The 24,947-nt window shown below is 46.5% G+C and overlaps 1 protein-coding gene across 1 annotated transcript in view; it reads left to right on the top strand.

Moving 5' to 3' along the window:
- Positions 1–14,220, top strand: part of LOC119394213 (nose resistant to fluoxetine protein 6) — a 49,585-nt gene extending 35,365 nt beyond the window's left edge. The window contains exons 10-15 of the mRNA XM_037661491.2: positions 326–408; positions 1,087–1,209; positions 5,233–5,353; positions 5,907–6,096; positions 8,034–8,176; positions 13,821–14,220. Coding sequence (XP_037517419.1) covers positions 326–408; positions 1,087–1,209; positions 5,233–5,353; positions 5,907–6,096; positions 8,034–8,176; positions 13,821–14,129 — 969 coding nt within the window. The 3' untranslated portion in view covers positions 14,130–14,220. The remainder of the gene's footprint in view (positions 1–325; positions 409–1,086; positions 1,210–5,232; positions 5,354–5,906; positions 6,097–8,033; positions 8,177–13,820) is intronic.
- The last annotated feature ends 10,727 nt before the right edge of the window (positions 14,221–24,947 follow it).

The raw sequence follows: 24,947 nt of genomic DNA, 5'->3' as shown, positions 1-24,947 counted from the left end.
CCTAATGCCGTGATCTCGTGGTGGAAAACGTGTGTAACTTCTGTTATAAACGATCGTAGTGGCGCAGCACACAGCTTCTCTTCAACAGGATGTGGGACGTGCACCGTATGCGTACAGATCTTTCCAGCATTAGCCCGAAGTTGTGGGCAAGGACAAGCAACAGTCAGCGCCAGTTCTTTATTTACAAGTTATAGAAAGCTAACCTTACACACATTTAATACAATTTACCATGCGCTGCCAGCTGCTCTTACTCAAATTTTTATAACCCCTATAATTCTTTTTTTCACATGGTGGTCGTGAAATATTTCCCGTCGTTCCTTTTCAGCCACTGCTCCCTCACCTGTGGTATCTGTCAGTCGACTTCCAATTTTTTCTGGTTGCTCTGCCCATACTCCTGATCTGCAAAAAGTAAGTGACTCACACGTCTCGCATCTGCATTACAATTATATGAGAAAAATGTGCCCTCCTTAACCATTCACATCTGCCCAAAAGCCTTTGTTTGCATGCTGCAAAGTTAAGCGGGTCGTCACGAAGCGAGTGCTGCCGGTGACCTTCGACTAAGGAAAAAAAGAGAAGGGGGGGGGGGGAAGAGGAGGCAGCAGGCAGCAGAAACGGACGAGCGCACTCACAACTAATATACTGAAGATACCTAGTAACCTTAAATAGTGTCCAACATGGATGACCTGACACTGTGAAAGAATAGCAACGTAACAGATAAAAACAAAAAAATGTTATGGAATTCAATCAAGGCCGCATAGTCAACGCGGAACGCAGATACGCGATGTCTTTGTCAGGCATACAGAAAGAGGGGTGGCTAATGCACCATTTCCCTGTCTCCTCATATAGAAGGCCTCTATTGTCTCTATTATACTCACCAACTGATTTATCTTCAATAAATCAGTTGTGAGTCTGCGTTTGTCCGCCTCTTTCTTTGTGCCCTGTGCTGATGCACAGTTTGCTAAAAGCAGAGGTGTTATTGTTATTAGGCAGCTCCCTCGAGAATCGTGCAGCACAATAGTTATTATCATACAATACCGGTATGCCAGCGGGGTTTTCGTTCACTTATGAGGCAATTTTCTATTACAGGAGACCACAATTTTCCATCGCACTGTTTGCGCTGCTGTCGCTAGTCGGCTGTTCGATTTCCACGTGGCAAGCGGCCAGCAGCAACAGGACGCCTTTCATGGTAGTGATCGTCGAGTCCATTGAGTAAGTATAGAGCTGACAGCAAAAAAGAGAAAAGAAAGCCGTAAGAAATAGGTTAGCGGTTTCAATGTGGCAGGAATGTACAAGAGCGCGAACCTCGATGCACACCGACCCTGTGGCGGGCACTGCAGGCGGCTTTAACTTGCACGAACTAACGTTTTATCCCCCTTGAAACAGTCAAGAGACAAAGCTTGGTGTCACCGCCTTACGTGAGCAGTGGAAAGGTGGACGCGGGCATGCTTCTATTGCAGTGCTTTTTAACTCTCAGGTGTTGTTTAATCGCACTCTCTAAACTCAGCTAAACACGAAGCTCCAAGCTCTTCGTCACCTATATCATCTCTCAAAATAGCCTTTCTTTCAATAAATCTTAAACGTTGGCCGCCAGTACCTGGTTCTTCGGAGAATGCTACGTAAGCGCGTGCAAGCGAAAAGAGGACAGAACGTTAGACGCAAACGCGTTTTAGTACGTATATACCAGGAATTCACTTCTGGAGGAGCTCGACCCGCCTATATGTACACATGTTTTTTTTTGTTTTGTTTTTTTGCCAATGAACAAGTCGCAACGCAACCCACATTGACAGTTCTTCGATGAAGCCCTGTTCACTGTTTTCTGAATTATTTAGCGGAATTAGTAAGAAAGTTGGTGTTTCAGTCATTAATGTACGGTCCAGTAACGCTAATAATAACAGGCAACATTCTGGGAAGTTGCGCAGTTGTACAGCACAAGCAGTGAATGCATCTTTTTCTACGACACCAGCGCAATTAAACTCAGAATTACCAAATGCCGCCGAATAAAACAAAAAAATCTTGTTGATATTTATTTCAGGCCATACATAGAGCACCCAAAGAGACAGTTTCATGACACTTGAGCAACAAAGTAAACGTGTAATTAATAATTAGCACCATGGCTTGCTCAACTATCCACTACCGGAAATACTAGAGAGCATATATATAATGAAGTAACATACGGAAACACACAGCTATGGTATTTAAAGGGACACTAAAGAGAAACAATTAATCGGTTTAGATCGATAAATTGTAGTCTGAGAACTCTAATGTCGTTAATTTCGCCATCACAGGTTTATTACTAGAGGAGAAAATGAAATTCCAAGCTTCATTTTTAAATTCCGCGCCGAAATCTCCCTGCGTGACGTCAGGGCTTTCAAAGTCTATTTATTGTATTTTGGCGCCATTGGCTCAAGAAAATCACCCTAAACTTGGTATGTTAAGTATATGGCTCCCTCAGAGGAACTACGTAGGAACTACGTAGTCCCTAGTAGGCGCCGTCAAAACATGTGACATCACGGCGAATGGTGCGGAAACTTCAAGGTGGCATCGCCACCCACATTTTGTTTTTGCGCGTTTTCTCGCTTACTAAGCGTCTTCTCGCAGCAAGCGTGGTGTTTTTGGTATCGTGAAAGAGTACTTTACTAATATGAGAAAAATCGTTTTGCTCTTTAGTGTTCCTATAAGTTGTGTTTCGAGCATACAAATCGGAGTAATGTGCATTAAATCCTGTTTTTGCGTGCCGGGAGTCACGATCATAAGTAGGAGACTCCAAATTATTTTTCACCACCTTTATTTCTTTAAGGGGGCACAGCTAAATCAAAGTACTCGTGCGCTTTTGCAATATTTCCTCCGCGAAGGTGTGGTTGCCGCAGTAGAACGAACCAGCGATCGACCTTGTTGCTTGTGGTCACGTGAGCGAAGCTGCAGCGACTAAACTCTACCGCGGCGGGTGTTCAAGTCAGTTTTGACGATTAAACTGAGCGTATCCCACGGACATAACTACTCAGGTCAGTTCTCATCAACGAATGCGTCGTCTCGAACACGAAAGAAAAAAATTTACGTCGGTTAGATGCCAAAGGCAGGAACTCTACGTACGTGGGGTAGGTACACGTCTTCTCAGATTCCGTGTCGTAAGCACCATTTTTATTGACCGAAGCAGGGGTGAAGTTTTGAAGTGACGTCAGATGCTCGCGTGTTGAAGCTACATCATAGATATTTGTGACAACTCGTGGTATTCACAAGACACTTGCGGGTACTTAAAAGCGTCTGTAACGATACACTGCTGTATAGACTAAACTGACGTCCTTTTTTTCGTAAAAAGCTGACATTACCAATGCCTCTCGAACTACTTCCATTCGTATGTGCACGCATGAGAATTTACATTCAGGATCATTATATAAAATAATAGTTTCCGAGTTAATTTCTAAAAAGGACTAAAAGCGAGGTACCCAATCGGTCAGTGTGGGACTGAAGACGTTTGGCCTCTTCAGTCCCCCAGTACCCGATTGGGTACCACGTCTTTAGCCTTAATAAGAGGTGATTTATCAACCGCATCTATAGTTATTTCATTTAATTAAAAGGAACTTGCAGCTGCGTACTTGCCCCTAGTCAAAATTGATTAGATAGCTGGTACAAGGTAAACTGACACTCCAGGAACTATGCTCCATGATTGTTCCAGGACCACGAATTAAATTTGCAGATAATTATTATCTCCGTTGACACAATCTAAAGAAATTTGAATGCTCTAGACGCTTCGAAAGCAACATAAAAAATTACATCGGTGAAATTCTGGGTTATCAGTGCTTACCTGTAACAGAGGCTTTCGCATTACTGGACCTAATGAACTTATTAAGGATGGAACTTTGTACCAATAAAGTGCATATTTGAGGGAAGAGACTGGGCGGACTTTGAAAGCCTAGGCTCGTTGGGCATAACGGCAAACGCACTCATGAGTCGACTCACTCAGGCTCACTCACACTCAGATGGAGCCGTGAGTGAGTGCGGGTGAGCAATATTCCGGTGAGTTCGAGTCCGAGTGAGTGCTATTAGGAAAATAAAAATTGGTGAGTCCGAGTGAGTCCGGTTAAGAAAAATTTTCGTCAGTCTGAGTCCGTGTGAGCCCTAAGCGCAAAATATATTTCTTGAGTCTCAGTAAGGTCCACATTTTTTTTGCCGACTTATGGTCCTGTGTACTGAACTTCTGCATTACTGTCAGCCTTATGTCAGCTTGCGTTTATCCTCACGTCTACTCACACACAAACTTCTGCGCACTAGGCTGGCATTCATACGCCATCTCAATATTTATTAATCCGAGGCGCGAGTTTTGATCTCCCCTGCTCCCCCCGCAAACTTTTTCACGGGATGTTCTTGATAAAAATATCTCGCGTAAGTCATCTCTCTCTATAAAACTGTCGTTACTGGATTGAACTCGTATTTCAAGGTACGAGATCAAAAGGCGCCAAGTAGAGCACCGATTATACGATATGTTTGGTGTTAACTATCACTGACACCGTGGTCGAAAATGCTAATACTACGCTAACGGGCTCACGAGTCGACCTACTCAGGCTCACTCAGACTCAGATCGAGCGGTGAGTCTGAGTGAGTCTGAGTGCGTAATATTTTGGTGAGTTTGAATCCGAGCGAGTGCGGTTGAAAAAAATTTAGTGAGTCGGAGTCCGTGTGAGCCCGGTTGAGGAATACCTTGCTAAGTCTGAGTCTTAGTGAGTCTTAAGGGCAAAATATATTTCGTAAATGAGTCTGAGTGAGCTCCACATTTTTCCCGACCTATGGGGATAACACACAAAAACTAAAAAAGAAAGAAACATCTCCTCTCGAATGATTATTCAACCACGTTTTTTTTTTTTTTGCTCTTTTTTAAAGGGTTCGAAACAAAGAGATAGAAATCATTCTTGTACGTCTCGCCACAAGCACCAGACCTGGTAGTAGAAACCCAGAGTCAAGGACAATGTCCACGTACCTCTCTTAGCACCGGTATTTCACGGTAAAGAATTTGTCTCGAATTAAATAATGAACAGCACCTAGAACATTTCAGCTTAAAGTTCCAACATAAGCTCCCTCATACCTTTTACACGCAACCTCAATCGCACAGACAAACGTGAAACGATATTTCACAATGGGAGCGAATATTGTTGCTTGTTTTATGTGTGTCTGATGCTATAGCCGTTATGCAATCACTCATACACCTTCTACTTTCCTTTCTTCGTTCCTCATTTGTAGGGTGTTCTTGGAAACGACCTACCGGTATTACTTCTACCCTTTCTACCACGCCATGTGCTACTTCATGGGCTGCGTCACTTTCCTCTCCTTGAGTTGGTTCAAGAGCAAGAAAATGTCTCGTGTAAGTATGCGGCGCAAGCAGCGACAGTTGCGTGAAATAAATTTTGGTTGCGTGAATGGTCTGGTTTTTGTGAATTTAACATCTTGTCGAACCTGGCGTGACACTTAGAGCTTTGCGTGCAGTACAGTTTACCATGCCATCGCTCAGATCTCGAGCATTTATTTTTGTTTATTTTTCTTATATCCGGCGACTACGATATCAGTGACGCAGAAAAAGCTTCGCCAACGCCTGCTATACACGCTGTCTGTGACTGTTTCACGCGCAGAAAACGCTCAGTAAGAACTTGTTTTTTACATGTTGGTATCAAGTTGGTATCAAGCGTAAGATTGATACCAAGCATACATGTTGGTATCACGCATAAGATTTGAGACGTCGCCTGATGTATAACTTGCAGTCGAAATGTGGTTCTGCGGTTACTCATTCTTATGTTCATCCCAGAAAAACCAGTTCTGGGATTAGTACGCGTGCTACGTATTTATGCATATGTTGTTGCAGAAAGAGCGCACTTCGTGCTTTAGGTCTACGAGCGGTTACAGGATTGCCTTCTTTGCAGATGTTCCAAACTGTTGCCTGGTGTATCGCCATCGCCAGTGGACTGTGCTGCATTTCTATAAAGATTGCGTGGTACAGAGAGGCTGACCCAACCACGCAATTTGGAAAGCTGTCCACTGCATTTTTTGATCGGATACTGTGGTGCATCTTCCTAATGTGGGTGACCATGGCCTGCGCGACCGGAAGGGGAGGTGAGATCTCTATTTTCTGCTAAAACTCAATCAATAAATGAACCTTAGAACATTAGAGTCGTTTTTGCTTTATTTCAAGTGCGCTACCGCATTAAGCTGACCGCGACAGCTCAATGGCTGTGGCGATGCGCTGCTGAGCTGATGATCTATAGGGTGCGATGCCGGCCGGGGCAGCGCAATATTGATGGTGGCGAAATGTCAAAAAAAGAAAGGAACATTTATACACAGCGCTCCCTGGATATAGGTGCCCACAGCGGCATGTCTAATAACCATCCTTGGCAAGTAACAACAATAACGTGCTATCAGAAGTGTGTTTAACTTAAACGATGCCTATGAATAATTTATGGGGCTCTACGCGCCGAAACGATGATACAATTATGAGGCACACCGTGGGGAACTTCGGATTAATTTTCACGGCCGGGGGTTCTCTGACGTGCACCCTAATTTAATTAAACGGGTGTTCTTTGCATTTAGTCCCCATCTAAATGCGGCCGCCGTGCACCGGAATCGCACCCGCTCTCTCATGCATAGCAGTGCGACACTCTGCGTGTTAAGGTACCACGGCGGGTATGGTGTCTATTCGATCAATGAAGTCTTTTAGATCGTTTAAGGCAGCACATCGTACTCAAAATCTTTTGTCTCAGTTTCACACTGTCGTATTGTTTGCTGTATTTTTTCCTCCAAGCATGATTACACTGCAATATACGCGTGGGCGACAACTTCACCACTGACACCCAGTCTTCCGAGCTTATTTGAGCCAAAGGTGGTATACTCGGTCTTATATGCCGTATAATCAATGAAAGCTTCGTGTCTGATAATCGTCGGACTTAACTGCCGCAACATTTAAAGGGACCCTGCAACGCTTTCTCAAGTAATAATCGAATGGCTTCATAAAAAGAACTTATTGCCTCACGAATCGACTGCCGCAAAAATTTTTAGAATCCGTCAAGTACGAGCGGAGTTACAGGGAATTGTCGCATGCTTCAAGCGCTTTCTCTCTCCTTTCGTACCAGCGAGCGCGCTGAAAGCTACGCAGGGAGGGAGATGATAAGGGAGACAAGAAGGTGCGTTCGTTCGTAAGCGCGCGTCATGACCTTGGGCACTTTTTTTTTGAACGCGCGGCTTACTTTCAGTGCGATCGCGAGCACGCGCGTGGGCATGTGGCGGCATCCCGCGGCGGCCGCGGTAACTATAGAGCTCACGATGCTCAAATCAGCCAATGGCCGTGGACTTTGGGTTTATTGCGCGACCATTTGGGTTTATAGCATCATTTGTCGAGAGAAGAGGGAGCGATTTCTAGCTGACTTTGAGAATTATTTGAAAATTCTAGGCCAAGTGCTGCGCTTTAATGCTCGACACGCGTGTTCTCAGGAGCCTCGACCACCGATCGGCAGCGTTTTCCGACCATGCTGAAAAAGTGTTGCAGGGACCCTTTAAGGCAAACATGTTCTCCGAAATTTGTAACGTGGCGAATTATTACGAAAGACAGTATTACATACATACATACATACATACATACATACATACATACATACATACATACATACAGCCGACGGCAAAATTGACCTGAGCAGAATGTGCGACACAAGCATCAAAATGCGGGTATTTCAATCATAACATAACATTTCATAACATAACATTTCAATCATAATATTTTTCATTTCCCGTATACGAAAATGGCTTGTCTACTTTAAGCACTACTATACTTACTTGCTTCTGGTATAAAGCGCCCTCTTATTTTACGTATCACAGGTCACATTGGCAAGAAAAATTTTTTTTTCTTTGCAGGAGATCGTATCCTTCTGCGAATTCACCAGTAGACAATTGCTGACACATCATAGATCATTATTGTGCAATCAATCCGCGCCAGCTTACGCCCGAATTTCTACAGCATAGAGCCTTAACGCTCACACCCTTTTCCGAATTTTCCCTTGCAGGGTTCATCGGCAAGTTCCTAGCGTGGAACGCTTTCGTACCCCTCAGCAGATTGGCCTTCGGAGTCTACCTCATTCACGTGCCATTCGTCCAGCTGTTCTTCCATATATCTCGGGAGAGGCTGTCCTTAGAGCACTATATCGTGGTGAGTTGTTTTTATTGAACATTACTTCGCAGTCATACGGCACAGAGATAAGATATGCGCATGTTGTAAGGGGTGGAGGGTGCTTTGATCCCACGTGCTGTTGCTCTACCGGTCAGCCCTGTAGCTCCGGTCTGGTCGACGGCTGTGTTCGCCAAAAAAACATCGATGGCACAAAACGACGCATCCCCTGCCGCCTCCGCTCAGCCAGCTGGGCCTAACTACACCGTGAGTACCTCGCAGCGAGACCCCTCCAGTATTTTCCAGCCCTCGTGGTGAAGACATGGAAGACTGCCTCGACAATTACGACAGAGTCAGTTCTTGCAATTACTGGGACGAGGCACACAAATTGCGCTATGTTCCCTTTTACCTCAAGGAGGTCGCTAAGACGTGGTTCTATAACCACGAACACGACTTTTCTGTTTGGTCAGCATTCACGGTGCAGCTGCGTCAGATATTCGGCACGTCTGCAGGACGCTCTGAGGTAGCGAAAGAGAAGCTCGCTACCCGCATCCAGGGGCCCGACGAATCATATACGTCGTACACTGAAGAAGTTCTGGCTCTCTGCCGCCGTGCCCAAAGTGTCATGCCGGAGGCCGATCGTATTCGTCACGTACTGAAAGGCGTCAACTCTGTCGTCTTCAACGCTCTTGTCAATCAGAGCCCAAATACAGTTCAGGAGATCACCACATTGCCTCGAAGCGCTCTATTCCATGCGCCTTCCACACGCCTTCTGTGACTCACGCCCTATTGGAGAACATGAACTACGTGCTCTGATCCGTACCATCGTGAGAAAGAAACTTCACGGTCTTGTTTCGGGCAACTGAGCCATTTCGTCTGTCCGCTTTCCTCCTCCTAACCTGCGCGACATTATCAAGGGAGAACTGGCATCGATGACGAGCGTCGCACGTGCCCCGTCTCCTGTGCCCTTCCATGCACCTTCGTATGCAGAATTCGCATCACGGCCTCCTGTACCAACTCCATCTGTGCCTGTGAACGTTGTATACGACCATTTGGCCGCGATGTCAGCAAAGGCGCCAGCGCAGCCGCATTATACTACCTGGCGTCCTGCGCACCACGTCTGTTTCGACTGTGGCATACGAGGACATATATCCCGTTTTTGCCATCGGCACCAGCAAGATGAACGATGAGGTTGTTCTTCCTACGAGAGAGACTATACTCCGAGATCTGATCCCTACGGTTCAGGACCCCACATATCATCGTCACGACGCTCGCCCTCATCTCCACTGCCCCACGGCGTGCCTCGTCCTTCCCGCTCTCCCCGCCGTCGTTCACCGTCACCCTTCCGGCGTACTTCATTGTCCTTACGCTCGCCCCGCACATCCACCACTTATAAGACGACGTCAGGTACAACGGTACGATTGTTGTGTCTATTTACAACACAGCCGCGTGAGCCAAAGACGGAACACCCGGCGAGACAAATGATGATGATGATGATGATGATGATCATGACGATTATTTGTATGCACAGGCGAAGATGATGAACTACATAGCGCTCACACCATGCAGACGTAATTTGGCTTCAGATAGTGTGTTATTCTCATCCGTCAAACGCACACTACTGAAACACATAAGCGTTGTATATAGCATGCATTGTCTACGAATTCAGATAAAACACTCGCGAAAACTACCGCCTTAAATCGCAGCCAGCCCCGGCAAGAATATAGCTGCTTATCAGAGTATAAAAATGCTACGCCGTTTCTGCCACGAAATTAAGAAAAACTTTCTTTCTTTCTTTCTTTCTTTTTGGATTAGAAACATTCGTTTGTACTTGCGGTGCGTATCAAAGTGGGTGCGATAATCGTTCACACGCATGTCAGTTCATGGGTGAACCAAATAATTTTTAATTATATGATAATTTTAAGTAAATATTGTAGTTGCACAGAAAGAGAGCTTGAACTTGGCCTATATCCTTCTGCTATAAACCTTGCATTCAGCACGAATTCTTTTATGAATACGGATTCAAGGTTTCCCGTGAAATTCTCTGATGTTCCAGATATTACCCAACTTTGCATGCTTCCGTTGTACAAAAAAAACTATAGCATGGCCCTAAAGCACATCTCGATGCAAGATTTCATTAATTAATGCTGAAAGCTCGCTCAAGCTAAAGAACATTCGGTAAACTTTACGATTTCTGCACTTACTTACTCTACTGAAGCAACAACAGTGATCTACGTTCTTTTCTTTTAAAAAAGCTTTCCAAAAGAGACCTTGCGCCTAATATTGCTTTCCATTCGTTAAAATTTCGCTGCAGTTTCGTATTTGAACCTTTGTATTGTTTAGTCAGATGCCTGAAAGGTTCAATTGCCGGATAATTGGGGGGGGGGGGGGGGAGTCCTCAGTTACCTTCGTCTGCGCCCCTAGCCGTGAGCCACAGCCAAAATGTGGCGGCCATGACTTGGTCACTGCAGTACGATAAAAGGTGTCTTTGATATGGTTTTTCCAGTGATCGTAAGGGGAAAAACGGGAGGAGCAGGATGGAGGCACTTTGGACAGAACAGATGCTTACACGAAGACAAAAAGTGTATTGAAAAATCGGTCAAGTAATAGCGGAGACAGCAAAATGTAATTTCAATGAAATTTTGAGCAATAACAAAGTATTGTTGAACGTACAAAGGGTTTGTAAAGTTTTTCATTAAAACAAAAGTCAGAGCCATTCCACTCTGTGAAGGTGGGCGACTAGCGAAACTGTGTGGTGCGCCACGGTGGTATTACTACAAGTTCCACACCGTCACACACAAGAAGCATCGCACCGTCATTTTAAACCCACCCCCCTTTATGCTGCACGAAATCTTTCCGAAACCCCGCGCTGGCAACGGCAGAACGAGCGGCAGCGTCGTCACCGTCGTCTCGTCGCTTGCGCACGCCGTCTCTGGCGCGCTCTTTCTCGCTGCTCACCAGCATCTCTCCTCGTGAGCTCGTTGTTCCTCGGGCGTGCCACGACAGCTCAAAGAACATGACAACGTCGGAGCGTAAAACACCCCAGTAGACGCCAGCGTGATTATCTGCAAGAGCCGAGCTTCATCACAAACACGTGGCCACTCGCCCAGCATTCGCCTCCGGCCCTTCACACTCGGATGGCGAGGGCAGAACGCAATCTGTGGACGCGGTTTTTTTTCTACACACCTTGTAGAAGCATAAACTTCTTGCCATAAACTAGCTTATAACAGCTCCGGTGTAAAATGCGCCGGTAACTGCCAAAGTCTCCCAAAGTGATGTGAAAAAGAAGCCGATAATGTTTTAATAGTATTTGTCAGCGATTCCGGTGGCCACCATTACCGTAAAGCTTGCCGAGTTATAATTTTTTTAAACAGCGGAACTGTTTAAGCCGGCCGTAATCTGTCCAACGCGAACAAAAAACTCCGAACTGCGATGACGTCACCGCGCGTTGCCTAGCAATAAGTTGCACAGATATGCGCCTGCTTCGCTAGCCCATACATTGCTCCGCCATCTGCCTGGACACCTGCATGGACACTGCGCGCAACCCTCTGTGGTATCGAGGACACTTTGCATCATATCTTCTCCGAGTGTCCTCGCTACGCTGTGCAGAAATGATCGCTCGCAATCGCTCTCGCTCACCTTGACCACAGACCGATGTTGCTAGCAACTATCCTCGAATGTCATCCCGAAAAGTCGTCGAAAATCAAAGCAGCAGAGGGATTGCTAAACTTTCCAATGACAACTGACTTGCACGAGCGGCTGTAGACTCATAACGATGTCGTATACCGGACAAGACTGCCGGACTGTGACGTCGTGTGTGTGCGCTCCCCCCTCTTTCTTTACACTTCTTTCAATCTCCCCCTTCCATTTCCCTACTGGTTATGCTACACTGGTTAACATCCCTTATTTTCCTCTCTCTCCTGTTTTCCTTCCTTCTCGTCAGCGTGCATCCACACGACGGACGGCTTGGCGTAAATCTCTTCCGCGGACGATGTTTGCACCGCCCGTCCGGCTGCGAAGCTCATCCAGACGGCGGACGAAGCGAGCAGACAAAAGTGGCGGAGAAAAAAAAAAGCATGGCGGCACCGTCTGAAGCTGCCCGCTTCGAATCTTAAAGCTCTTCGTCGTACATTGCGTGGCCTGTTAGTCCCAAACTGACTCTTGTATTTCCTTTAGCTTTGTGTCCGAAAGCTTCGATATCAAATCATTCATGACGATTAGCGAGTGCCTCTATTGGCGGAACATGGCCTCGGAGATTCGCGGTAGCTCGCGTGCTAGCAAGTCTAAGAAGTCGTAGTGTACGAATGTTTGCTTGTTTCTTCTCTCTCTAGATGGCCCGAGGGTTATAGGAGCTTTATTTTATTTTTTTGTCTTTGTCGTACATAGTTTGTTTTTGGTTGAAGATGGAGTTTGAAAGAAAACTAAGGTTAGCTGCCAGGGCTGTTGTTTTGTCGCAATTGGATCGTGAAGAGCACTTGCTTCCTGCAAAAAGATCTTGTTGGCAAAAGGACTACATCGCTCAACAAGATGCAGAAGAAAAAAATGTCGCAGTGGCTTAGCTCGGCTATGCCAGGATAACGTAGCGTTAGCAAAGGTTGAGCTCATTATTCTTAGCTTTCCCGATTGTCTAGGATTAGCTTGATTATCATGCTTACTGCTGTTCCAATGACACGCACACGGTATACGTATTATGTGGCACATGTATATTTATTTTGTCAGGCAACTTCGGGATCCTATGAGTTAAGCTTCTCCGCTCTTCTGCGCCGTTGATCAGCATTTGCGCTCTCCTTCTCCATGGCTATACCACACTGGCAAACGCCAGTCAGAGGCGCTATCAAGCGGCTTCAGCGCAGTGTCAAACGGCGACTGCACAGCGAAGGCGAATAGCTGCGCGCGCGCCGGCGCCAATACGTCTGCCAAAGCTACGACGTCAATCCTCTGGAAAGCGCAGACCGGCGGCGGAGTGCGCGGGAGATGCCGGCTCCGGTGCGTGACATCACTGATCCTCGCGCATGCGCAGCACGGCTCTTGAGGATCCACACGAAACTGGCTCGGCTAGGCCAGTGTAGCTAATGCTACGAAAAAGGTTAAGTCGTCGTATCTGCTGATTGTTGCAGTCGTGTAGGTAGAGCGAACTGAGCGAACTGCCCGCGCGAAAGCCCCAACAAAACGAGAGAAAAAAGAAAAAAAAGGCGCGCCCGTTGCCAGACCCTTATGACTTCGTCGGCTAAATCCACAAGACAAACCAAGCAAAAAAAAACTTCGCTTGTTGCCAGACATATAATGGCACCCTTGGCTAAATCTGCTGTGTGCGGCCGCCAAAATCCGGATGCGACAAATAGCCTGGCAATTTCCGTCCGCGAGAAGGATGGCACAAATCCGTGATGCGGGGTCACGTGATGCGTTGTCCGCTGCGGAAAAGACGGATTTAGTCCGTCGTGTGGATGCACGCTCACCGTCGTCGTGACGTTCCGTATAAAGTCCAAGGGCGATGTCACACGATGCCTCCACACGATTTCACTACAAGCGTACTGCTGCTGTCGTATATACCTTTCTAATCCTGTGTTCCGCAAACTGCAATATGTTTACGGATGTGAACGATATCGCTTGATTTAAACGCATCGCGTCCCAGTTTTGCTCTCATTAATTCCCTCCTTTCAAGTAGCGCGCTTCCTTCCTTTTACAGGTTTCGCTCATCTTCACCGCGCTGGTTTGGAGTTACCTCCTCAGCTATCTCCTGTTCATTTTCTGCGAAGCCCCGACGGCTAAGGTGGACAAGCTTGTGTTCGAGGGGTGCCGCCGCAGCCAACCAAAGCCTCCAGCCTGCCCCCACTCAGCTGCCGAGGCCCCGAGTGGCCTCTCCTCGGACAAGCCTGCCGTCATCCCGAGTGTCAGTGATGCCTACAGCGCGATGGAAGCGCAGAGAATCAACGGCACCGTCGATAACTGCGGATTTTTCTGCGGTAAAGGACACTCGGGCAGTTATCAGCTGTAAACTTATTGCACCGTGTCCTAGGCAGTCAACATCATCAGCATTTCACTCACACAAGCACTGCTCGTCTGTAAATAAAACATATTTTTTCCTCTCCCTGACTATTCAACTTCGGATTTTATGCTTTCGTAGGTCGTAATTAAGGAACGAAGACATGTGAAAATGAAAACAGTTTGGTCTTCTACCTGACAGGACAAGGGAGGTGGTTTGAAAACTGACTACGTGCGTAACAAAGCAAAAAAGAAAAATGAGCGCGCCAGGCGCGCATGAAAAGTGGCCGCTTTGTTACGTCAGAGTGGAACTTCCTGTGACAAAAAACTGACGAACGTTGAATGAAGGCGCATCGCGGCAGTATCTTGTCGTGGAACGCGGCAAGTCATCTCACTTGCACCAGCGATCTGGAACGCCTTACGTTTGCAAGGGATGCTCGGTGCTTATCTGTTCCTTTCGCGTTGCGCGCAAGAAAGCCGCAATTTACGCATGTTCTCTCGCGCTGTACAGCGTAAAACTTAGAGGCAGTTACTGTGACGCTTCTTGCAGACGCTGTGACTGGCCAAAGTGTGCTTTGCACCTATTTATAGTTTATTAAGAAAGGAACAGATCAGCATTGCATATCACACGCAAAGATTATTATTAATACTAATTGTTGAGGTTTTACTTCCCAAAACCACGATGTGTTTATGAGAGGTATTGTAGTGGAGCGCTCAGGAAATTTCGGCCACCTCGGTTTCTTTAACGTGCCTCTAAATCTAAGCACACGTGCCTCCAGCATTTCGCTCCCATCGACACCAAATATTAAGCGGTCCACTTGTACACCAACCGAACGCCGACTATCAACTGAACGGGCGCACAGCGGTGGAAAACAAGGTAGACACAAAAAGCCTTCATATTGGGATGATTTCAGCGCGCATAGAAGAGACGAAGACGAAAAGAAGTAGACACACAAGCGCTTTCTTTGCTCTGTGCGCACTGAAATTATCCCATTATGAATTCCTACCAACTCGCCCCGCTTTCGTTACCGTTACAAAAAGTCTGGCCATTTCCACACCATGAAATCCTTCGGCCAGCGAAGCTGTTGCAGCTTTCATTCGGTCGCTTCAAGTCTCTTCGTCAGTTTTACCCAGTTACTTTGAAGTCTTTTTTTTTATTATTTATTTAAGCTAGGTCCGCTCTTTCGTTCCTTTCGGCGGCCCTCAGCCGGCGTTGGTTAGCACATACTCCTCAGCTGTCTCCGCTAAATCTTTTCCTGTCACTACCTTCTACCATTTCAGGGTCAAAAGTTTCCCTCTCAATCCACTGTTTGAATCACGCGCCTTACTAAAGCTTCATTACATGACGAACCCCTTTCAGTCCACTGTTTGGATCGCCCGCCTTACGTCAGCTTCATCACGTGACCCACTTTCATTCCACTGTTTGAATCGCCCGCCTTACGCGAACTTCATCTTGTGATCCCCTTTCCCTCTCCTCCATTACACGCTCTCCTCTCCACCCTCGTAAACGTGAACTTTTTTATAACCTGACCACTCCAACAACGACGACCGCACATGGTCCGCATAAACAGCTTCACTGTAAAACTTACTGTGCACGCACAGGCATTGTCCCAAAACCCCGATTACGAGGGACGTCGTAGCGGAGGACTCCGGAAATTTCGACCACTTGGGTTTCTTTAACGTGCACATAAATCGAAGTACAAGGGCCTCAAGCATTTCGGCTCCATCGAAAATGCGGCCGCCGCGGCCGGGATTCGATCCTGCGATCTGCGGGTCAGCATTCGAGCGCCATAACCACTAGGCCACCGTGGGAGCTCATGCACAGGCACGCATTAGGTCATTCTTACTTTCACTTTGGGACGTCCTGAGGTGAATGTTTCGCCCACCGTCACCGGTAGCGTCGACGCCTAGTGACGCCGAAGAACGAAACGCCAGACAAACGCCGGCAAAAACGCTGCATGTTGTCCTTAAAGGGGCTGTGCAACACTTTTCCAAGTAGCCATAGAACGACTTCACTGAAGGAACTTATTGCCTCACGAATCGAACGCCGCAAAAATTTTTAGAATCCGTCCAGTACGAGCGGAGTCGCACGCTGTAATTGCTTTATCTTTTCTCTCGCCCCGACGAAAGCGCTGGAAGCTAAGCAAAGTGGGGGGGGGGGGCGGGATTGGCACGGGGAAAGAAGGTACGTCACGCGCACCTCTAGACCTTGAGCACATATTCTTTTTCTTTTTTTCTTCGAACGCGTGGCGTACTTTCAACGCGATCGCGCGCCCGCGCGCGGGCGAGTGGCGGCCTCTTGCGGCGGCCGCACTAACTACCCAGCGCGCCATGTTCAAATCAGCCAATGGCGTAGAACCTGGCTGTGATGCCGTAAGCATCGTTTTTTGTTGCCAGAAGAGGAAGCGCTATTTAGCTGATTTTGCGAATTTATTATAAATCCCAGGCCGTGTGCTGCACTATAATGTTTGGCTCGCGTGTTCTCGGGAGCCTCGACTACCGATCGGCAGCGTTTTCTGACCATGCTCAAAAAGTGTTGCAGGGCCCCTTTAATAAAACTGTGGGTGAGAGGGAAGGACGACGGCTGCCGAGGGAGCGTGTGATGGCTGGTAGTGTGGCGGCACCTGGAGCAGCAGGTCCCACCACTCCACACGCTTAGTCACCGTTGCCTGACGGCGCGCGCTGACGATCGCACACGACATGGAGGAAGGAAAAACTAAGGAGAGGCCCTATCGTATCCCAATGCATTGCGAAAAGTGTGGCGGAAGTGACGTCAGATTTATGGGGCAAACAAACCGGTATGGGGCAAACAAAACAGCAGACGCCCCGCGGCGTGCTCTCCGCGGTGGTTCGCTTCTGCTCGGATTTGTAGTCCCAGCGTAAACTTAGCGCGTATTGTGCGGTTCGCACGCAGTAAAATGTTGCAAGCAGACGTTTACCAGGCTGTTCGTGCGTGGCAGGCCCGAGCGCTGCGTGCTGAAATTCTTCGCGGAGCGTTTTTGTGCAACAGTACAGAAAGTACCGGTACGTGCCGTAATCAAAAACATTCAGCCTTTGCCTCATCGTATTTGAACTCACCTCGCAGTGACTTACGCGTTCTGCTGGGCGTTAGGCCTTTCTTTTCCTTTCTCGTAGCCCGATTTCCAGATCTATTGCCCGATTAGCGGTTATTTGCTCGTGTATATGGAGTGAGCGCAGTAGCTACTCGGCGCAACGCCAACCTATAGTTGACGTAACTTCACGTCGAAAAGAAGACACCGCTGTATTGTATACGCGATCGTGCACGTAAAGTTTGTAATTCCAGTGCGCACGCAACGAGCGCACACCGCACAGTCACCGCACAGTCCGATAACAACAACAAACGTTTATTGCCATTTCGCTTGAACGACACAGCCTCTAAAACGTACGATGCCTTCAGCGCATGGTATGTACGGCGCGTCAGACGCCAAAAACAAAATTTCACGTGTGTTCCGAGTTGACACAACGTGTAAGAAGCAACAGAGCGCACATCCGAGAGCTCCGCATGCAAATACCATGCCTTAGTGATCAGTACTGAAGCGAACGTATACGTACACATGAAAAGTGACAACCGGTACTGCCCGCAGTGCACGCGATTTGCACAATGTATACGCAACAGCTGGGTATTGCGTAGCTTTCCTAACGAACACACAGAAGAAGCAGCACGCGTGAATCGACTACACCGCTTGCACGGCGAAAAACAAGCTAAAAAAGAAAGACTGCAAAGTTTCGCGATGCGCGCATGCGCTTGCGAACGTCGCGGCGGAAGTCGCGAAATGTTTCGCTGCGCCTTCGCTAGGAGGCGATGCGGGTGTTTGCGATGTGGAGGCTTCACGAATGTGACGTCAGGGCCTCTCCTCAGTATTCCTTCCTCCATGGCACACGACGAAGCTCGACCTGTAGAGTGCGCTTCCGTCGCCAGCGATGGCTGCCTCTTGAGATGAAGCAAAACAATGGGAGGTTATACCTGCAATTGCCGGTAACTGCCTTCGCCGTTCGGATGATATGACGATACTGTAGCCTAAACGCTGTCAATTTTAGTTTCAGGGTCCCTTTAAACGTCGTATTTACTTCTTTAGCCTTAGCGATAAGGAATGGCTGTATGGAATACCTACTATTCGTTTCTTGTTACTACTGCTTTTAGAAACCATGTTCGGACTTAACGAAATGATTGATAGAATAATAGGTTTTCTTGGCGCACGGGCCACTTTTGGCTAAAGAGCTCCACCTGGCCAAAGAGCCGAATAGTTACAGCGGCCACCGCGGGATTCCGCCACGTGTCCGCGCGCGTGATCACACCGAAAGTAGGCCGCGCGTTCGAAAAAAAAAGGAAGTGCTCAACAGGGTTGCCAATGGTGGCTACTTTTCGCCAAATTGGCGAATTTGAGAGGCTCGTGGCGACCTAAAATTATGAATGGCGACACGGCGAATTTTTGGCGATTTTCGGCTTAGGTCTCCACTAAGTTATGCATCCTAAGCTCAGTGTCTTCCCAACGAATGAGCGGCAACATTCTCTGTATTTTTTTTGGTTTTAGCCCCACGAGTAGAATGTGCACATTACGCGTCATTCGGTATGTCCGTCCTGTAACTCGTGTGTATCTCCTCAATTCATCTAAATTCAGGAGGTACTGCAGCAGGCCCTAGCGACATTCTAGCAACATGTAAGTCAGCGGACTGCCTTGCATACCGCGAGGCGACAGTGTTTTACTATAAGTTTAAGACTTTAGGTGCATTAAGCTTCTCTAAAGTTTCGCTTCTGAAGGGGCTAGATGACGGGTTGGCCGCGTCTTCCGACCATGTGTTCCGCCAGAGCTCTAACTGTTCTGAATAGCATGGCGACTTATTCACTGTTTCAGTTCCCCCAATTCAGCTTGTAAAGACTGTTTTGGAATAGCGAAGAGAGGCCGATACACGGCTACTTGTGCAATGAAAAAATATTTATTGAGGCATTTTCCACTGTTCTCGGTGAGCGTGTGCAATGAAAACAATTGTTATATAACATTTTACCTTATCTACCTGTGCATTAATAACGCATCGGATTGACGCGTGTAGATATAAGTGACTATAAGAAAGGGTCGGTGGCGTCCGGTATCATATTAGTTCACACTGAAAAGGTGTAAAACTCACTAAAGATCGGTTCCTGTAAGAATTCTGTCGTGTTACCTTCAATAAACCTTTTAATCCTTTTAATTCATATAATGGTACGTAAAGCTGTCTACAAACAACAATTTCACAGTTTTCGCCCAAGGTTTACCACACTTTTACCTCTGAAACGGTCGGATAGGGATCGAAAGATATCATGAGCGTTTCATTCATTCACCCTTGCGCCACCACGCACATCTTGTGGCTAGTCGGAGGAGCAGCACCATGGTGAAGCAGGCGATGCGACTGGTATTGAGAAACGTCTATATAATTTAAGGGTCTGAGATGGTACTGTATTCTGCGGGGCTATACATGAGCGGAAATTTTTATTACTACAGGTATGCCGCACATATCTATAGAATGGCGACATTTTTGGCGAAATTTGTGAAAAAATGGCGATGTTTGGCGACTTTTTGCTCGTCGTTTGGCGACATTTAGTTGAAAGTCAGTGGCAACACTGGTGGTCAAGGCCATGACGCGTGCTGACGAACAGGCGCACCTTCTTGCCTCCTTGTCACCCCCCCCCCCACCCCTTCGTAGCTTTCAGCACGCTCGCTAGTACAAAAGGCGAGAGAAAGCGCTTGAAGCTCGCGATAGAGCCCTGTGACTCCGCTCGTACTTGACGGATTCTTAAAAAACTTTGCGGCAGTCGATTTGTGAGGCGATGAGCTCATTTAATGAAGCCATTCGACGATTACTTGGAGAAGTATCAAGGCCTTAAACTAAAGCTTGAGCCTTTTTTGTGCGCACACAATTTGGTGAGAGAGGAGTTGAGGCACGATATGGTGATTCCGTTTATTAAAACCTTAGAATGCTTCCGTAAGAATTTTAGCAGTGGTTTCAAATTTAAAGGACAGTACTGCCAGCACATGTGGTTCTCCAGAAACTTCAAGCAAATGTCTAGAAATCGTATTACTCACTTCTAAGGAAATTCCTTAGTGAACTTCAACCTTCTTACATTTTAAATTCTTCGACCACTGATGTGACCACCAATTCAAATTCGTCACTACTACAAGAAATAGTGTGATCAATCGCGTAGCGACATACCTTAATAATACAGTTAGCTAAGGCGTTCCCTAAAAATCTGTCAATTTTGCTAACGTATAGATCACTAAGAACCAATCCAAATTCCTTCTTACTACACAAAGATGCCTTTTCTCCATTCAACCAGCGTTGGCTTTGATCACAAGTAAAGGACTTCCAAAAAAGCGCATTTGTCTACGAAAGCCGTTTCGCGCACTTGTTCATTAATGTAGTCTTTAAAAGATTTTCACAAGCCTTCATTTCGCAGACAGTAATAAAGGCCTTCAATACCCACACTAAGAACTATACTTCCTGGGGTATTATCCACCTGGTAAAACTGAACGAGCGCGTCTGACACGCATGCGAAAAGAGTGAAAAAGCTCAGTGAAGTTAATCAGTTCTGCAGGTAACCAGCTACAGCGAATTTCCAGGTCACTAATTCACCAATTCAAATTCGTCACTACTACAAGAAACAACTGCTGAAAAGGAATCTCTCGCTTGTAGGATTCGACCGAAGAAAACAGTTCTTAGACGAGCAGTTGACTCGGCTTGACATTGCAAACTGTCTCGACAGCGTTGCTCCAGAGCGCGTTGCTTAACTAACGAAATCTGGAGTTTAACAGCCTGAAGGTTCTCTTTAATGGCTGTTTAAGTTCTCTGGTATAATAACAAACTAACCTCCCTTATCCGACACTACGGGTTTACCTTTTCTTTCCAGACAATACCATACCAAGGCCGAAGAGAATCAGAAGCCCTAATTTACGTATTAGATGCTCTTATGCTAATCATGCAATCTAAAAACAAACAACGCGAGCGCTTTTTTTTTTCAGGGGGACTAATCGAGTGACATACCGTGGCAGGCTTTAAACATCTACTGGTTTCAGCTTAGTCTTAAAACCGTATTTGCGGCCTAAAGCACGGGTTTTGCTACGAGTATGTTCTACGATGACTCTTCCGAGAACCAGTAAGACAGCGAAATAGTACAAAAACAATTCACAGCCCCGTCACTACTGTGAAGACGGAAGCCAGCGAAGCCGGTGTCTTCGGCTGCACGTTCTGCGGCAGCGGCTTGCATGACGTAGTTCTCGCGCCCATTAGAGCCTCTGAGCGCATTGTCCCGCTGTTCTTCCTCCGAGGGAACGACACGCATCCGTCCCATAGCGGGTCCAAAGGGCAACTGCTTATAACAACGCTAGCGTGATCTAAACGTCACCAGACAAAGGAGCACAACGATTGGTGGGAAGTGCCGCCGCCGAGCATATCGCGACACTTCTGAATGAGGCGGTTAGCGAGGTGGCGAGAGGCGCCGTAAATTGTTCTACGCGTCTTTTGACTATAGAATAGAATCACGATAATAACTGCTGGGCTTTAACGTCCCAAAATCACGATATGATTACGACCAGTGCTGGGCAGTATCGAAGATACATGTATCTTGGATACTATCTTAGATACCCATCGGGTATCTTGTATCTGTATCGCGATGAGTCGCGCAAAATGAGTATCTGTATCTGTATTTCCGATAAATTCAATAATGTATCGTGTATCTTAAGATACAAGATACCGCTATCGCAACGCCACTATGTGAAGCAATTATCGCTGGCTGAACTCTGCTTCTCAAGCTGGTACTGGCGCCACTAAGCCACCTGAATAAAACTAAGGGCGGCAACATAATTTTATTTTTCCGCCATAGTCTCCTAGGCGACGAGGTCTGCGCGTCCCTATTGGTGGATTAGAGTCATGTGGCAGCTCGCGCAGTCTCCACAAAAAACAAGCGTGCGAACGTCTGCGTCCAGCCCACGTAGCTTTTGTTTTCTCGTTGTTTTTTTGTTCTTTTTAGTTGTGTCAGTTCCATGACACTTGCTCCACGGCCCTGCGTCGTGTACTCTAATGAGTGCAGCGCCTAGTACGCAAATTATTATGCCGCTTTCGTGTCGTATTTGAAGACTCTCTTGCGTGGTGCTTCGTAACGAAATCTGAAGTATGCAAGAACGAAGTGGCCTTGCGTCTCATGGCTTTCACACATAAGCGATTTGAAGGATCTCGTGGATGTAAGTTTGCCTTACATGCGATGACATTGACCTATATGTAAATAACGTCCTAAGGGCAAAATAGATCCACCGATACCGGTGCTCGATTTAATAGAACAAGCCTTTACCTATAAAAGATATCTCGGTGTACCATAATATTTCTTTTCGTGCTAATTATATATCCAAAGAACTTTTGAAATCATAATTTGATTATTAGCACTAACGCTTTCTTACCTGTTCTGTTGCATTCCGTACCTAGGTCTTTTTATTGTTTTTTCCGGTGTGGTCGCTGCCATATCTCTTTTGTAACGGGCTGCCAAAATAAGCTCTCGGTTTTATAGTTACTTTTAAATGTCTGCGTTATTTCTCCTACTGTTTGCACATTTATACTTCACTTGAGTTTACTGTTCTGCCAAGGTGATTTTGAAAAAAAAATATATAATTATATGGGCGTGCCTTTGGTACTATACAGTAAAATTATTATTTGAGGTTCAACGTCCCAAAACCAAGTTATGATTATGAGAGATGCCGTGGAGGGCTCCGGAAATTTTGACCACCTGGGGTTCTTTAACGTGCACCTAAATCTAAGTACACGGGCCTCAAGCATTTTTCCCTCCATGGAAAATGTGGCCGCCCCGGCCAGGATTCGATCCCGTGACCTTCGGGACAGCAGTTGAGCACCATAACCACTAGACCACCGTGGCGGGTCTTGAGTACACAGTACCAAACATTCTGCTTACCGCTTAATAAAGCAGCGAAGTTGAGTTTGCGTTATAATAATGGAAATTATTAGGAGCCATCTTAAAGACGTTTGTTCTAGTAGCGTTGGCTTGGGGGCCCTCGAGAAGATTTTAGGTGAGGGATTCGAGAAACATATATACCAAAGGCTCCGTTTTTCTCATGAGCGTCCCAACGAGCCGTTTCAGGCAATTTTCCATAGGCAATGAATTTTCTATTGTCTTACCTTAAGTTAGTTCAGTAGAGAGTTTCGTTTCTACAATTTGACTGCCGCCATATTAGTCACCGCTATACCACGACAATACAATACGTCTGAGACGTTTCCGGGTTGCAGATATTCTTTTGTTTAAGAAAAATTGTTCAAAGATCGCACGTTAGTGAGTATATCGATAACGAACACTTTACACCAGCAGATACGTAGAATATGAACAAGCCATTGCGGTTTTATGTCCCCTACGTATACACCATTCATCACAAAAGTCGCTTCCAGCTTTGTTACTGCTGTACACCTGTCCGGTGATCAGGTATTGCGTAGTGGTGGTTTACAGACAAGGTTAAACTCCACGTCGGTATTTGCACCATCGTGCGAAGGCTTCTTATTGAAGTTCTTCCCGGTAAGTTGTTTCGGAATTGAACCCCGGTAAGTTGTTTAGGAATTGAACTATATATGTACTCTGAGCAAGACAGACAAAACTTTTAAGATACTAAAGGCATTTCATTCAAATGAAACAAAATTGGTCAGAGTTAAGGGATTTCAAGCAGACATTTTTGTGCATTGGCGTTTGCTACTGCGTCATATGAATATATAATAACTAACTTGCGAATGTATCGAAGTATCTTAAGATACAATTGGCAAGTATCGTATCGGATACAATTATCGCGATAGTATCTTGCATCTGTATCTCAAATACTTCTTGCCTGAGTATCTTGTATCGTATCGCGATACAATTTCAAAGTATCTTTGCCCAGCCCTGAAATTTATGACAGACGCCGTAGTGGAGGGCTCCGGAAATTTCAACCACCTGGGGTTCTTTAACGTGCTCATAAATCTAATTACACGGGCCTCAAGCAGTTTCGCCTCAATCAGAAGATGCGGCCGCCGAGGCCGGGATTCGATCCCGCGACCTTCGGGCCAGCATTTGAGCGCCGTATCCACTTGACCACTGTGGCGGGGCAATTATACATTACAAGTTATTCGTCGACGTCGGAGAAGGAAAAGCAGTTTCCCCGCTAAGCTTTAAAACGGGCGGGCTAGCGATCGTGCGTGTTTAATTGTGTAATGTTGTTGTTGTTGTAGTAGTGTAATAGTAGTAGTAGTAATCGTAGTAACAGTAAAACGGGCGGGCTAGCGATCGTGCGTGTTTAATTGTGTAATGTTGCTGTTGTTGTTGTTAGTAGTAGTAGTAGTAGTAGTAGTAGTAGTAGTAGTAGTAGTAGTAGTAGTAGTAGTAGTAGTAGTAGTAGTAGTGGTGGTAGTAGTAGTAGCAGTAGTAGTAGTAGTAGTAGTTGTCGTCGTCGTTGTACCAGTAGTACTAGTAGTAGTGGTAGTAGTTGTAGTAGTAGGAGGAGTAGTATAGGAGCAGCAGCAGCGCTGGCCACTAAGCGCTGCCACGCAGACACACATGCAGCATTTGTCGACACGGGACGGTGGCCCCGCCTGTCAATGGTAGCGCAAAACACGGGGCGTGCCGCTGAAGAAAAGGGACACATAAGTGCAAAAAGCACTCAAGGTGAACAGGTGGCCGGCACCTCTTGTGCTGCAAGCCATTCAGGAGGAGTGCGGGAGTGGAACCCCCACAAACTCCCCCGTGGCTATGACAGTGCCAAATACTGCTCCTTTATCAGTCCCCAAACCTTGTAAGCCTTTCGAAAGCAAGGCTTGC

This window comes from Rhipicephalus sanguineus, chromosome 1 (genome assembly GCF_013339695.2).
Source record: "Rhipicephalus sanguineus isolate Rsan-2018 chromosome 1, BIME_Rsan_1.4, whole genome shotgun sequence".
Taxonomy (NCBI): domain Eukaryota; kingdom Metazoa; phylum Arthropoda; class Arachnida; order Ixodida; family Ixodidae; genus Rhipicephalus; species Rhipicephalus sanguineus.
This window is presented reverse-complemented; position numbering and strand designations above follow the sequence as displayed.